Here is a 16,194-nt window from a genome sequence, read left to right as displayed (position 1 = left end):
CACAAAAAAAAAAAAAAAAAAAAAAAAAAAAAAAAAAAAGACTTCCAAAAATAAAAGAGTGCTAAAAAATATTTAAGCTATACATCTCTCTTCTGTATGTTCTTCCCTTTCCTAGATTCTGGCATCACAATTCCTATCAGTTTCTTTTTCTCTCAATGAGGCTAGACATTTCATCAGATAACCTAAATGTTGCTGAATTCCAGGCAGGTAGATTCTCACTCAGATCATGTAGAGTTCAAAGAAAGATTTACTCAAAATCTAACTGCTACTACATTCAAGGGATTCCACATCGAAGTACCAGTTACAGTAACACTAAGGAGTAGCCTGGCTTTTGGCACACAGTAAAGAAGAAAGGGAAGGTGACATTACAAGGACAAGGACACAGACAGAAAAATTAACAATTCTCTCAACACCAGCTAGGTTCTGCCCAAATACACAACACAGCAATAGTCATGCTTCTGCTGGCTCAAATTTAAAGCTATGTCGTGTAATACTACAGTGCTTAACCGTATGTGACCATTTAAATTCAAAATTAATTAAAATTAAGCAATATAAAAATTTCAGTTTCTCAGTTGTACCAGTCAGTCACATTTCAAGTACTCAACAAGGAGATGTAACCTGTGTCTATCACATTAGACAATTCAACTAAAAAGTATTTTCATCATTGCAGAGAGTTCTAGTGAACAGTAGTGGTCTAAGACTGGTAGTTCCCAAGCTAAACAGACATCAGTGGAAAAGATTAAGGCATTCACTCATGTTTCCATCTTGAATCAAAGTATAATCACGGACTTCAGTAGAGTGGTACTCAAATACATAAGAAAGTTAATATATATAAATAACTGTAAGCTCTTAAAAGTCAATAGGAATTGTTTTACCCTCAAGAAACAGACTAAAATAGGGGCTCTTGGGTGGCTCAGTCGGTTAAGCTTCCAACTTCGGCTCAGGTCATGATCTCATGGCTCGTGGGTTTGAGCCCCGCATCAGGCTCTGTGCTGACAGCTAGCTCAGAGCCTGGAGCCTGCTTCGGATTCCGTGTCTCCCTCTGTCTCTGATCCTACCCTGCTCATGCTCTCTGTCTGTGTGTGTGTGTCTGTCTGTCTGTCTGTCTCTCTCAGAAATAAATAAAACATTTTTTAAAATTTTCAAAAAAGAAACAGACTAAAATATCCTTTCTCAATTAATTGAAATTTCTGTATACGCTTCCCAAGATTTCTTCTAACTTCTGACATTGTATTACTTCACCACTATTGATTTTTTTCTCTCTTCATCTGCTATAATTTCAAATAACTCTTCATCTGACTCATGCTGTACTTTGAGCCTTGTAATACATGTTCAGGTAGGTACTATAGCATCTAGATCTACACTTCTCCCAACTTCTATGACAAAAATGCAATTACTACAATGGGAGGCCCAAAATTAAAATTACCACAGTGTGTGGGGGAGGAATATAGCATTTCCTAATACGAGCATGGAATTTTGTATTCTGAAACCTCAGTCAAGTCAAGCAAATTTAAACAAACATGTACGAGCTATACTGTATTACACCTCTTAGTAAAGAAAGGGTCACAGAATATGAAAGTTTTCTAATCAATGTAGCTACTTAACTAAAATGCCTATGACACTATATCAATACCTTAACCACACTTGGAACTGAGAATGAAAACCTGATACGGTTACATTCTTATACAGCTTCATCTGTTTTAATAAATTGTCAACCATGACTGGAAAGAAAAGCAAATTATGATTATAATTTCTTTCCCCAAAAATTATGTGACTGGTCACATAAAATACAGTATAATGTATTTAAACAACACAAAGTACTGTCTCCTTCAATAAAAGCATTACACATTGGTATAGAGCTTTACACTTTATAGAACGACCTTACATGCATTACCTTATTTGGTCTTTATCCTCATAATAAAACTGTTAGAAAGGGGGGTAAGGTGTTGCCAAGTTCATCTTTTTATTTTTAGAAAAATTAAACTAAGTAAAAATCTCAAAACATCAGATCCTATAGGTGATAAGCCAAAAAGGCAGTATTTCCATCCCAAAACTATACTAAACTATACCTATTTCAAAAACAATTTAAGTAATCTGAACTAGTATCAGACATTTAAAAAAAAGAGAGTAAGATAACATCCAAGATGAAAAACTTATAATTCAAGAAGTTCATGAGAGTCAAAGATAAAGTAAAATTAGGTGACAACTAAAACAAGTGGTCAAACTCAAGACTGCTAAGTATTATCAGATATGCACAAGAAAATTATTTGAGTACCACAGACACCAGGCACTATACTACATTACCGTCATTAAAAAAAAAAAGGGGGGGGGGAAATGGGGAGCACCTAGTAGCTTAGCTGATTGTCTGACTTCAGCTCAGGTCATGATCTTGAGGTTTATGAGTTCAAGTCCCACATCGGGCTCTGTGCTGACAGCTCAGGGCCTGGAGCCGGCTTTGGATTCTAGGTCTCCCTCTCTCTCTCTGCCCTTCCCCTACTCACACTCTTGTCTTTCTCTCTCTCAAAAATAAACACTAAAAAAATTTTTTGTTTAAATAAAAGTGAGAAAATGGGCACCTGAGTGGCTCAGCTGGTTAAGCCTCTGACTCATGATCTTGGCTCTGGTCATGATCTCACAGCTCGTGAATTCAAGCCTCATGTTGGGCTGACAGCATGGAGCCTACTCAGGATTCTCTCCTTCCCTCTTTCTCTCTTTCAAAAATAACTGAAGTTCAAAAATAAATAAATATTTAAAAATAAGAAATAGTTTAGAGAACCTAGATAACTACACCAAGGTCGTCCAACCAATAATGAAGACTGAACTTCAATTTGAACCCAATTATCAGATTTAAACACCTACTTATTGAAGATATTGAAGACCTGCACACATCCTCTACAGGAAATCTATCAGAAGCACCTAGCCATCCAGATGGTAAATCGGGGGACAAAGTTAAAAATAATTTTGGAAAAGACCCCATTAGTCTCTCAAATGTGGAATGTAAAACATAGGACAGATATAATAATTTTTTTTAAGAATTACAGGAGGGGCACCTGGGTGGCTCAGTTGGTTAAGGGTCTCTCGACCTCAGCTCAGGTAATGATCTCACAGTTCATGGGTTCAAACCCCACATGAAGCTCTGCAATGACAGTATGAAGCCTGCATGGAATTCTCTCTCCTTCTCTTTCTGTCCCTACCCTACCTGTGCTCTGTCTCAAATAAACTTCAAAAAAAAAAAAAAAAAAAGTTACAGGAAACAGCATGCAAAAATTTTAAATAGCTCAAGGCAGAGCCTAAAAATGATGGTCCAAAACTACAAGGTTCTGGGGTCTCTGGCTGGCTCAGCTAATTAAGCATCTAACTCTTGGTTTCTGCTCCCATCATGATCTCATGGTTTAGGGGTTCAAGTCCTGCATTTGGCTCTGTACTGACAGCACAAAGCCTGCTTGCGATTCTCTCTCTCTCTCTCTCTCTCTGCCCCACCCCATACTTGCTCACTCTCAAAATAAAAATTTTAAAAATTAATTAAAAAAAAAATACAAGGTTCTAAGAAACAACACATCTTGACTTCTTTGCTTTTAGCACACTAATCAAAAGGAAACAAGCAATTACTCTCTTTATGCTTAATTTTTCTTCAGTAATTTTAGGAACTGCTGCTCTCACTTTCACATATTTAATTATGTGCCATCACAGAACTTTATCCAGTTCAATCCCCAACATAATTAATACATACTAAGAAAAATATCAGTATAGAAGTTCATAATACAAATTTTTCTACAAATTATTTTTCTATAGGGCTCTGAACCCTATCAAAACAAATCAAAAGAAATAAAAATAAACTCCATTTAATATGAAATTAGATTAATGAAAGCAATTCACACCAAGTGACCAAAGAATACATATCCTTTATAGTCACATTTGGACCAGATCCAGGGAGTAGCAAATTTTGAACAAAAAACAAAAAAACCACATACTGAAAGACCAAGTAAAACAACTATGGGAGTTCAGTATGAGTTCTAGTCCTCTATGATCTTCCAACCTTCCTCTGAAATGATCTGCTTAACACAAGGTGAAAAGGGTAAGGGAAGATGAGAAAGACTTCGTGGCAAAGAGTTCTAAAACAACTTCTCAGTATTTAGGGCTTACCAGCTGTCCTAGCTTCTAATCTCCTTCATTATCCCAAGTAGCTCAAAGACCAAACATTTATAAATCACCAATGTTGAGTTTTCCATCCATAAATCATGCAGTTATAAAGGTAATGTGCACAAGAACTGCCTGGTGATCTTGTTAAAATGTACACTTTGATGCAGTACTTTTGGTTGGAGCATTAGACTCCTTCTTTCTAGGAAGCCTGCAGGTAACATCAATGCTACTGGTCTTCCAACCACATTCTGAGTAACAAGACTCTTATAACCATAAAAAAAATACCAGAAAATATTCACAGCAGAAATATTCAAAACAGGAAAATATGGTAAACTACCACATTTTCATTAATACAGTTTACAGCACAGTTACAAAGTACAATACACATATCCATGAATAACCTACAACTACTGATAACATGGAGAGAACCTTGAGCACAAGAGAATATATAGTTCCACTGTGAATAATTCCTATTTACAGGAAAAACTGAACTATGGTGCTAGAAATCAGAGCAACAGCTACTCCTGGTCAGAGTGACGGTGCCTTGAAGGAAGACATAAAAGGGTTTTTAGAGCTCCACTAATTCTCTATTTCTTGATTTGGGTGCTTAACACAGCAATGTGTTCAAGTTTATTCAAATCCAGCAAGCTGTACATTTATGATGTGAATCTTACTTTAAAAGAGTTAATCTGCGTGTATACTATGCTTCAATAAAACAATTGTTTTTAAAAGAAGAACCTGGTCTAAAAAGATCTGTAGACAAAGGCAACTAAACTTGTAATTAGCAGGTAATTTCCATGTACCAGAGCTTATTTTTTTAAAGAAAGATGAAAAACATAAAATCAAAATGAATTAGAACATGAGAAAACTAGAGGCCAATCTAAATAAATTAATTCTAAAGTGCTAAATAAAAATAAAACATCTCATTTCACTGAATACTACAATAAAATAGCTATTCAGGTTTATCCTAGGACTACAAATTAAGTTCAAGTTTAAAGAATTCCATTTATAAATAAATTTTTAAAAAAGCGGGGGACGGCGCCTGGGTGGCTCAGTTGGCTAAGCGCCCAGCTTCAGCTCAGGTCATGATCTTACAGTTCGTGGTTTAGAGCGCTACATCAGACTTTGCGCTGACAGCTCAGAGCCTGGAGCCTGCTTCAGATTCTGTGTCTCCCCCCCACCCCCACTTCTGTCTCTCTGCCTCTCCCCTACTAGTGCTCTTTCTTTCAAAAATAAATAATTTTTTTTAAAAACTCCATTCATATCACTACATTAAGAGACTTAAAGACAAATAACAGACATAATTTAAAAAAAAAAAAAACATTTGTTAGCATTAAACTGCCTTTTCTAAACAAAACTAATATTCGACCAGAAGTGGAAAAAAAACTTCCTTGGCATGATTTAAAAAACAACTCATGTAAGGCTAAAGCAAATATCATACTTTAATTATAAAAATTTTGGAGCATTCACTGAAACCGAGAAAATTCTAAATGCTTACTATTTCTACTATTTAGTGAATGATATGTTTTATTCATTACTTTAAGACAACAAAAGAACAAAACTATGTAGGAGATGAAATGTGCATCACTCATCAATAGGGAAAAGACAGCATATTTAACAGATAGTGCTGGGGAAACCGGGTTACTTTACACAGGAACAAAATGGGATCTCTATTTTACACCATATTCAAAAGAAAGGATTCAAATGTACAGTTAAAAGTGGTTAAGAAGGGCGCCTCGGTGGCTCAGTTGGTTAAGCGGCCGACTTCGGCTCAGGTCATGATCTCACAGTTTGTGAGTTTGAGCCCTGCATCGTGATCTGTGTTGACAGCTCAGAGCCTAGAGCTTGCTTCCAATTCTGTGTCTCCTTCTCTCTCTGAACCTCCCCTGCTCACACTCTGTCTCTCTGTCTCTCAAAAGTAAATGTTAAAAAAAATTTTTAAAAAAAAGTGGTTAAGCAGGTTAAACTTATTCAACTCCATAAAGACTATCTACAAAACCCCAAAGGTAACATCATACATAATACTGACAATCTCAAAGCTTTTCCTCTAAGATCAGGTCCAATACAAGTCAAGGATGCGCCCTCTCATCATTCCATTTCAATATCATACTAGAAATTCTAACTAATTTAACAAGGCAAGAAAAGAAAACAAAACGTATACATTTTGGAAAGGAATAAATAAAACTCTTTTTTCGCAAATGACATGATCATCAACGTAGACAATCTAAAATAAAGACAAAAAATGCCAGGAACTAATAAGCAATTATAGCAAAGGTCAAAGGTACCAGATTAATATACAAAACCAACTGCTTTCCTATATAACAGTAATGAACAAGTTAAATTTGAAAATAAAACACATCACCATTTACATTAGCACTCAAAAAATAAAATAGGTATAAATCTAACAAAACATATAGATCTCTATGAGGATAACTACAAAGCTCTAATGAACAAAACCTAAGAACCAAATAAATGGAAAAGATATTTCACATTTAGAGAGAAAAACTATTGTGAAGATGTCAGTTCTTCACAACTTGATCTATAGATTCAGTGCTAACCCCATCAAAATCCCAGCAAGTTATTTTGTGGATAGTGACAAACTGATTCTAAATTTTTATATGGAGTTTACATTCTATACCTAAAATAGCTAATACAATATTGAAGGAGAAGAACAAAGTTGGATAACTGACACTACTCAATTTCAATAATATACTATGTACTATAGTATAAAACTATAGTGATGAAGACAATGTAGTATTGGGGCACCTGGGTGGCTCAGTTGGTTAAGGGTCCGACTTTTGCTCAGGTCATGATTTTGCACTTGGTGGATTCAAGCCCCACAGCAGGCTCTGAGCTGACAGCTTGCAGCCTGGAGCCTTCTTCAGATTCTGTGTCTCCGTCTGTCTCTGCCCACCCTCCACGCACTCCCCCCACTCATACTCTGTCTCTCTCTCTCAAAAATAAATAAACATTAAAAAAATTTTAATTAATAAAGATACTAAATTTCATTTGGAAAAATAAGGTCAAATACATGATTCTGAAAAAAGAACAATGAAGGGGGAATCGTCTTAGCAAATAATAAAACTTATAATAAGCCCAAAGAATTAAAACATTGCAATTTTGTGCAGGGATAGACTCAAAGAGCAGTGGAAACCACAAGAGAACCTAGACGCAGACTGTACTGGGTTGAATAGTGTCTACCCAAAATTCACATCCTTCCTGGAACTTCAGATTGTGACCTTATTTAGAAGTAAGGCTGTTGCAGATGTAATTGGTTATCATACTGGAGTAGGGTAGGCTCTTAGTCCTACATGACTCATATCTTTGTAAGAGGAGACAGAGAGACCCAGTCACACACCCTGTTACAGTGGAGAAAGAGATTAGAGTTTTACAGCTTTCAGTCAAGCAATACTAGGGATCAACAGCCAACACCAGGAGCTAAGGGAAAGACATGGAAGAGATTCTTCCCTAGAGGCCTTCAGAAACAGCTAACACCTTGACTTCAGACTTGTAGCCACTAAAATTGTAAGAGAATCCATTTTTATTGTTTTAAACCACCCAGCTGTGGTGCTTTGTTACAGCATCATTAGGAAACTAATACAGAGACCTTCAAAAGCAGTGTTGGGACAAGTGACTCTTCCTTTTGGAAGAAAACATTAAGGTAGACCACCAAACCATACCATTATATTTCAGATAAATTTAAAATCCAAACATGACAGGGGTGCCTGGGTGGCTTAGACGGTTAAGCGTCCGACTTTCGCTTAGGTCATGATCTCGCGGTTTGTGGGTTCGAGCCCCGCGTCGGGCTCTGTGCTGACTGCCAGCTCAGAGCCTGGAGCCTATTTCAGTCTGTGACTCCCTCTCTCTCTGACCCTCCCCTGCTCACGCTGTCTCTCTCTCTCTCTCCTAGAAATAAATAAAACATTAAAAAAAAAAATTTTAAATCCAAACATGACAAATAAAACTTAAGCATTTTGGAAGAAAATTTTGAATATCTTTGTAACCTAGATGTAGAAAATTTTCTTACAACACAGAAAGCAAAATGATCTAAGATTGCTACATTTGTTCAAAACTGAAATTTTATGTACAATTATAAGCAAAGTAAAAGAGAAGACCTACAAGGACAAAATATTTGTAACTCAATATATCCAATAGTTAATCAAAACACAAATTATATAAAAAAAAAAAATCCGAGAAACGAAAGACAAGTGATCCAGTAAAATATATATGCAAAGGATATAACCAGGCAGTTCACAGTACTGAAAACAAATGGTCAATGGATAAAAGAATGGAGTAAAAATTGTGACATATTCAGACAATGGAACAGGACACAAAACTAAATCAGTTCTGTATAAATCAACATGGACATATCTCAAAATGTTGATAAAAACTGCAAGCCAGGAGCACCTGGGAGGCTGCTGGTTAAGTGTCCAACTTCGGTTCAGGTCATGATCTCACAGTTTGTGGGCTCTGTGCTGTCAGCCGAAACCTGGAGCCTGTTTCGGATTCTGTGACTCCCAATCTCTCTCTGCTCCTCCCCTGCTTGCATTCTGTCTGTCTCTCTCTCTCAAAAATAAACATTTTAAAAAAAATTTTAAACTGCAAGTGCAGTAAAACAAAGCATTTGTGCATAAAATACAAAGGAGTACTTAGTTACAAGTACTTATGTGTATTTAAAAATTAAAAACAAACTGAAAAGTAACTACATGCATTACAATGTTTCTTTGTGAAAGAGAATAAAAACAAAGAACACTATGAAGAGAGGCTGAAAGAGGATTTCAGTTTCATCTGTCATATTCTACTTCATTCAAAAGAAATATGAAAAATGTTAAATCAGTGGTAAATACTAGGATAATTGTTATAATATTCTCTAATTTTCTGAATTTTAAACTTCTGAAAATTAAATAAACAATGAAAAATAAAAATAAAAGACACAGAATAAAACACAGGAAAGAAAAAACTCTAAGAAACAATAAAGTGAACAGAAATAACTTTCAAATAAAACTATAATAATCCTCAGAGAAAAAATAACAGCAAAATTTTTAGGAGTGAAGAATATGAATTTCTGATTTAACAGGCTCATTAGGTGTCTTGCACAATAAAGTCCCACATCAAGGTACATAATCATTAAATTTTCAGTATGCAGAAGACAAAATAGATCCTAAAACTTTAGAACAGAGTTCAGAAAAATAGTCATATACAAAGAACCAGAACTCATTAGAATTTCATGTACAGTGAAGCAATATGAAGTCTGCGGGGGAAATTCTTTCCAACCTGAAAGTTTATTCTTAAACTATTAAGAATGAAAGTAAAGACATTTGTAGTAACTCAAATTTACGTCCTAGGCTTCCTTTCTCAAGATGAAGGAAAACTGACTCTATCCAAGCGAGCGGAGGTGAAAAAAAAAAAAAAAATGAGGACAGAGAAAACATGGGATCCAAAAAAAATGAGGACAGAGAAAACATGGGATCCACGGAAAATGGAACACAAAGAAGAGGTGAAGTTATTAATTCTTGGGATGTAAGCCTAAAGAGCAGCAAGTCTACTAAAACTGAAACAGAAGAGTAACAAGAATGTAACCAAACATAGGAGGAAAAAAGCCTGAGGAAGCTGCAGGAAGAAGGGGAGAGGCTAAATATTTATGTTCCATACTCAGTTAAATGATGACTGAGAAAGGGAACTAAATGTTTTCAATTGTCAGGTGTGAAGTTACTATTTGACATTTTAAGATCAGTTAACATGATTTTTTTCCACTGAATTTTGCAAAGAATAAAATGGTATCTATTGACTTAGGAGAGTTTCTATGACTATCACTAAAATGAAGATGCTTTTTTTTTTTTTTTTTTTTTTTTGAGAGAAAATGAAACTATGAGCTGGGAAGAGCCAAAAAGAAGGGGAGGGGAGAGGAGAGCTTGATCAGCACAGAGCCAGAGGCTGGGCTGGATCTCATGAACCATGAGATCATTACCTAACCCAAAACCAATTCTGCCACTTAACCGAGTCACCCAGGCACCCCAAAAGCAATATGATTTTAACAAGTTTCTATTCAAAATTGTTTAAAGAATGTGGACGGTAGGTAAAGAAAAAGATAGCTGTGATAAAAACGAACATGTACAGGATTCCAGTTATGGAATGAATAAATCACAGTAATAAAAGGTACAGCATAGGGAATATAGTCATTTGTACTGCAATAGTATTGTATGGTGACAGAAGTGAACACAATATAATGTATAAACTTGTGGAATCACTATGGTGTATATGTGAAACTAATTTAACATTGTATGTCAACTATACTTCAATAAAAAATAAACATGTATATAATATTCATGTATGTAAGAATATATGCAAAAATCTAAAACAGCTGAGTCAACATACTGCCAATGGTGGCTTAATCTGGGGGCCAAATTTTAAGATCATTTCTTCCTTTTTACTTGCATTTAAGGTTGTTTCTTTTCTGAGTTCATATATAGGTATTGGCTTAGATACATTCATTAGCTTCATATGCTTTTCTATAATAAAAACTCTATTTCTATGAAAAAAGAGCTATAAAAAATACTTGTAAATTGCCTGCTTATCTTCTTCTAGATAGCATTTTTCATTACCTGATTTCATTTCCCTCAAGATTCAGAAATCTTAATGTTCAAGTTGGCAGCTATTTCAATCTAGCTTCTTCAAGATTTCACCACAAAACAATGTTCTACTTTGATACATTATATACCTAAATTTTAATTCCATTGCAAAAATTGGTTTTCAGCACCTTAAAGAACAAGGTTTCTCCTGATACAGTAATTTATGCAAATAAACAGATTCTTTTACCTATTTGTCTTTTCTTATATTTCTAGTACGCATGCATGTATGTCGTTCACAAGATAGAAGCAACATTAACCTTCTGCTCGTGTTTCAGCAGGCAGCAATTTCAGCAACTTTTCTTAATCTGAATATTCTCTATAAACCACTGAATTTAAAAGTTTATGAAAGATAAATACATCCTGACAACAGCAAAAGCATCTCTTAACTTCTGTCAAGATAATTACTTTGAACTTAAGGTGAAAATGGGAATTAAATTTTTTTTTTTTAATTTTTTAATTTGAGAATGTGTATGTGAGCAGTCCAAAGCGGCAGAAGGGGAGAGAGAGAATCTTTTTTTTTAAGTCTGTTTGTTTATTTTTGACAAAGAGACAGTGTGCACGGGAGAGAGGCAGACAGTAAGGAAGAGAGAATTCCAAGCAGGCTCTGCACCCCGACGTGGGGCTTGAACTCACAAACTCTGGGATCATGACCTGAGCTGAAACCAAGTGTCACCCAGGTACCTCATGAGAGAGAGAATCTTAAGCATGCTTCACACTCAGTAGACAGTCACCCCTGAGCTGAAATCATGAGTCAGACGCTTAACTGACTGAGCCACCCAGGCATCCTGAAACTCATGATGTCTTGATGGTTTCCCAGGATTAAACAAGCATCCTGACAGGCCACCACTACTGCAATTTACTTCAACAACCTTATAGCCTACCAAAGACTCATTTTGGTGGGGTTTTTTTTTAATGTTTATTTATTTTGAGAGAGAGAGACAGAGTGTGAGCAGAAGAGGGGCAGAGAGAGAAGGAGAGAGAGAATCCCAAACAAGCTTTATGCTGTCAACATAGATCCTGATAGGGGGGCTTGATCTCACCAATTTTGAGATCATGACCTGAACCAAAATCACGAGTCCAGCACTTAAACTGAGCCACCCAGGTGCCCTGAGGCTCATTTTAGACCTAAAGACATCTGCAGGTTGACAGTGAAGGAATGGAGAAATATTTATCACACAAATGGATGTCAAAGGAAAGAAAGTTGGGAGTATCAATACTTATGTGAGACAAACTAGATGATTTTGTTCTTGTACTGTTTTTATCCTGTTTTGGTTATCAGGGTAGTAGTAGCTTCATGGAATGTTCTGAAAGTGTTCCTCTATTGCATTATTTGTAAGATTTTGATAAAGGGTGCCATTAATTTTTTTAAAAATATTTGGTAGAATTCGCCAATATAACTATAAGGTCTTGGCTTTTCTGTGGTGGATTCCTAATTTAACTTTCATTCTTGTTATTGGTCTAAGATTTCCTATTTCTTGGATTCAAGATTTATGATTGAATCATGGTAACTTGTGTGTTTTTAGGAATTATCTGTTTTGTTTTTCTAAATTATCTGATTTGTATTTAACTGTACATGATAATCTGTTATTACACTATGTATTTCTGTGGTTATCTACTGTTTTCTCTTCTATATCTCATTTTGGATTTTGAGTCTTGTTTTCTTAGTTAACAGAGTTAAAACTGCCAATTTTGTGCAGTTTTTTTTTTTTAAACTGGTCATTACTTTTAATGTTATGTAATTGTTTAGTCCCAATTTGTTTTTTGTTATTTCCTTCCTTTACTAAATTTCAGCTAAGTTTATTCTTTTTCTAGTTGTCTGTGGTGTCATGTTAAGCTATTTAACTTTTTTATTAATATAAGCAGTTGCAACATAAGTTTCACTCTAACATCTGCTTTTGGTGCACCCCATACGTTTTGGAATATTGTATCTTTTTTTCTTTTGACATATTTTAATTTGCCATTTGATTTCTTATTTGACCCATTGTTTTTGCAGTAGTGTGTTAATATTTACATATTAAATATTTAATATTTACACTGTAAAAACAAGCAACAACCTAACAGTCCCATCTCCTACTACCATAGGTCAGGAGCCCTGACAATTCTCTAGCAGTCCGAGCGACAAATATACAACTTGCAAGGTGGGCAAAGGATTAACAGGCCACCTACAAAATCAAATAATATTAAAGCACTGTAGTCTATAGCACTATACTCTCTCCTGTCTTGCTTCCTCTAGCTGGAAGTGGCCCTCCCTAAAAACATCCAAACAGAATAAATTCTCACAGAAATTTAACCAATACTATTTATGTCTACTAGTCTGCTCCTCATTCACTAAGTGAAGCCTTTAACCTTAAAAGGGTTCCATCTTTTTGTCTCAACACTTACCTGATGATGAAGCTGGAGTCCTCTTAAAAGTGTCTCCATTTGCTCCAGAAGAATACCTATCCTGTAAATAGGAACAAAAGAATCATTTTCTACTTTGAAAATAAGAATATGTCATCACAAATACCAGAAAACTTTAACAAATGGACTTTGTTGCAAACAAAACAGTAACAGACTGTAACATTTTCCAGGTCACTCATTCCTTAATTAATTATTCAGAAACCTCTTCACTTTAATAACACTGAATGTATAACATATTAATGTATCACTTAAAACAATGATCAGCCAACTACAGCTATGAGCTAAATCTGGTCAACCACTTGTTTTGTAAATAAAGCTTTATTGAAACATAGCCACCCTCATTCATCTAGAAATGTCTATGGCTGCTTTCCCACCAGAATAGCGAAGTTGCAACAGAGATCATAAATCCTGTGAGGTCTAAAATATTTAGTATCTAGCCCTTTACGGAAAGAGTCTGCTGACATCTGACTTAAAAGTTTACTCACTCATATACTTGAAAAGTCTAATAAAGTACTATTAGTATATAAAATCTGACCAAAATAACACATGAATACATCAATGCCTGCCAACATACAATATATTTTTAAAAGTTCAGTATTTAACAGTATGCTCATTAACAATGCACAGAATAAAATAGAGCACAGGAGAGTCCAGTGGATAACAGTTTCTATAATAAAGTACTACAGGAATTTATTTTTAAAACTCCAACTGTGTTTCTATAAAGGGAAACAACACAGTTACATTTTTTTAAAACAAAGTTACACTAAAATACAATGTCGCCGAAGCACTAAAAACAATATACCTACACACACACACACACACACACACACACACACACACACACAGCAAATGCGTACAAATACAACAGAGTGGGTTCATGTTAGCTACCAGATCAGAATATTCATTGTTAATTTCCATCAAACTTTTCAAATCAACAGCTGAAGACTGATGTTGATGCTCTCAAATACTAACTATTCCATTTTCCTTACCTTAGTTTCAAAATATATATATTTGCTATTAATGCATATGTATTACATTTGCAGTGATGTACTTGCATTTCTGTTGGGCTCAGAAAATTCAACTTTTGTTATAAAACCAATAGCTAAATATCAAGTTAATTTGGGAATCTTCCAATATTTCTTAGTTTACCTCTGTGTTAACAAAAACTTAAGTAACCTTTTTCTCAACTGAATTCCCTTATGATTATAGGATGCCCTTATAATCATTAACTGACTCCTTAATTTCACCTCATATAAGCTTCCTCTACTTAGGACAAAACTTACAAAAGAGAGCTCTCAAATTCTTGCACATGAAAAGCGGAATTCAATACTTTAAAAATGAAAGGTGTTCTAAAACTTAGATGATACCTTAGTTAAGTGGCTACCTTAGAATAGTCACAATATTTCTTTACATAAGTTCCTTTAAATAAGCCAAAAGTTAGAGGGAGTTTACAAGTAATACTTTCTAATTTTTCAATGTTTACTTCCTTATTTATTTATTTATTTTGAGAGAGAAAGAGAGAGAGACACACACACAGCAAGAGTGGGGTAGGGGCAAAGAGAGAGGGAGACACATTATCTGAAGCAGGCTCCAGGCTCTGAGCTGTCAGCATGGAGCCTGATGCGGGGCTTGAACTTATGCACTCTGAGATCATGACCTGAGGGAAAGTCAGCCGCTGAACCAACTGACCCACCCAAGTACCCCAGTATTACTTATTTTCTAAAATTTCTTTCACAAAAGACACTAAATGACTTTTAAAACTACTTTTAAATAGCCCAAAAGCCACCAATTATTCTCTGAGTTATTAAGAACAGAAAGGCAAATACAGCATCCCTGAAACACCTTGGGCTTTTCGTAATTACTACAGTAAAAAGTTTCAATTTACAATTACCATAGACATTAAAACAAACAAGAGTGATCCAGTTTTTCTTCTTTAAAGTGCAATTCTCAAGACATTTTTTTTCCCTAGTGGCCAAAGTATTATTGCATGAATAGAATCCAAAAAACGGATGGTTTTATTTAAGTGTTATAAAGCTAATAAAGGTAATGAAACACTTTGGCATTCATGAACTTNTAAGCGAAAGTCGGACGCTTAACCGACTAAGCCACCCTGGCGCCCCTGGCATTCATGAACTTAAAAACTTATTATTAGATGATCTTCACGCTGTGGAATTTAATATTCTATTGCACGAAATTTAAAAATTCCAAGGCAAATTTTGAAACAAAACATCATTAAAAATTCTTAACCTTTTTCACTACCTTAAAAATAAATTACATTCATATACCCTTCTGCTATTGCACCACTTCTCTGCCTCTCAAATCAAAACTTCTACAGTTGCTGCCTCTACTTGTTCATATCCCTTTTTTCCTTAAATCTACTCCAGTTTAGCTTCCATCCTCGCTTCTACACAGAAAAATACTTTTAATAAGGAAATTATGTAATAAAATTACTACTTTTATCTTTCATACCAGAGCTCTCAGCAGCATTTGAAATGGCAAACTATTTCCTTCCTCTTTACAACATACTTCTCTTGGCTTAAGGAACACACAATTTCCTGGTTTTCTTTCTTGCTCCACAGGCTACTTCCTCCTCAATCTCCTTTTGCCAGCTCCTCCTATAATGGATCTCTCAAGTTGGACTATCCAGGGTCAAGCCCTCTAAATCTGTTTTACGCTATGCATCCCCACCTAGTCTCATAGCTTTAAATCCCATTAATATACAGGGGCACCTGGGTGGCTCAGTCAGTTAACCATCTGACTCTTGCTTTCAGCTCAGGTCATGATCTCATGGTTAGTGCACAGAGCCTGCTCGGGATCCTGTCTCCTCTCTCTCTGCTCCTCCCCTGCTCACACCTATGCTTTCCCTCTTTCAAAAATAAACATTAAAAAAATTAATAAATTTTAAAAATCCCATTAATATAAATGTGGTAATTATTTGTCTATCTATACCCCTGATCCTTCTTCTAAGCAACTAATACATAAAAACTACTGACTGAACAAACTGAACACAACAAACCTAAGATTC

At 35.3% G+C, this 16,194-nt stretch overlaps 1 protein-coding gene across 10 annotated transcripts in view; it reads right to left on the bottom strand.

Moving 5' to 3' along the window:
• DDX4 (DEAD-box helicase 4) overlaps positions 1-16,194 on the bottom strand; it is a 72,606-nt gene that overhangs the window by 49,328 nt on the left and 7,084 nt on the right. For all 10 annotated transcript variants that reach the window (XM_077773006.1, XM_077773011.1, XM_077773009.1 and 7 more), the window contains exon 3: positions 13,152-13,212. In XM_077773006.1, the coding sequence (XP_077629132.1) occupies positions 13,152-13,212 (61 nt within the window). The remainder of the gene's footprint in view (positions 1-13,151; positions 13,213-16,194) is intronic.

Source organism: Crocuta crocuta, unplaced genomic scaffold (assembly GCF_008692635.1).
Source record: "Crocuta crocuta isolate KB4526 unplaced genomic scaffold, BGI_CrCroc_1.0 scaffold107, whole genome shotgun sequence".
In the NCBI taxonomy this organism is placed as follows: domain Eukaryota; kingdom Metazoa; phylum Chordata; class Mammalia; order Carnivora; family Hyaenidae; genus Crocuta; species Crocuta crocuta.
This window is presented reverse-complemented; position numbering and strand designations above follow the sequence as displayed.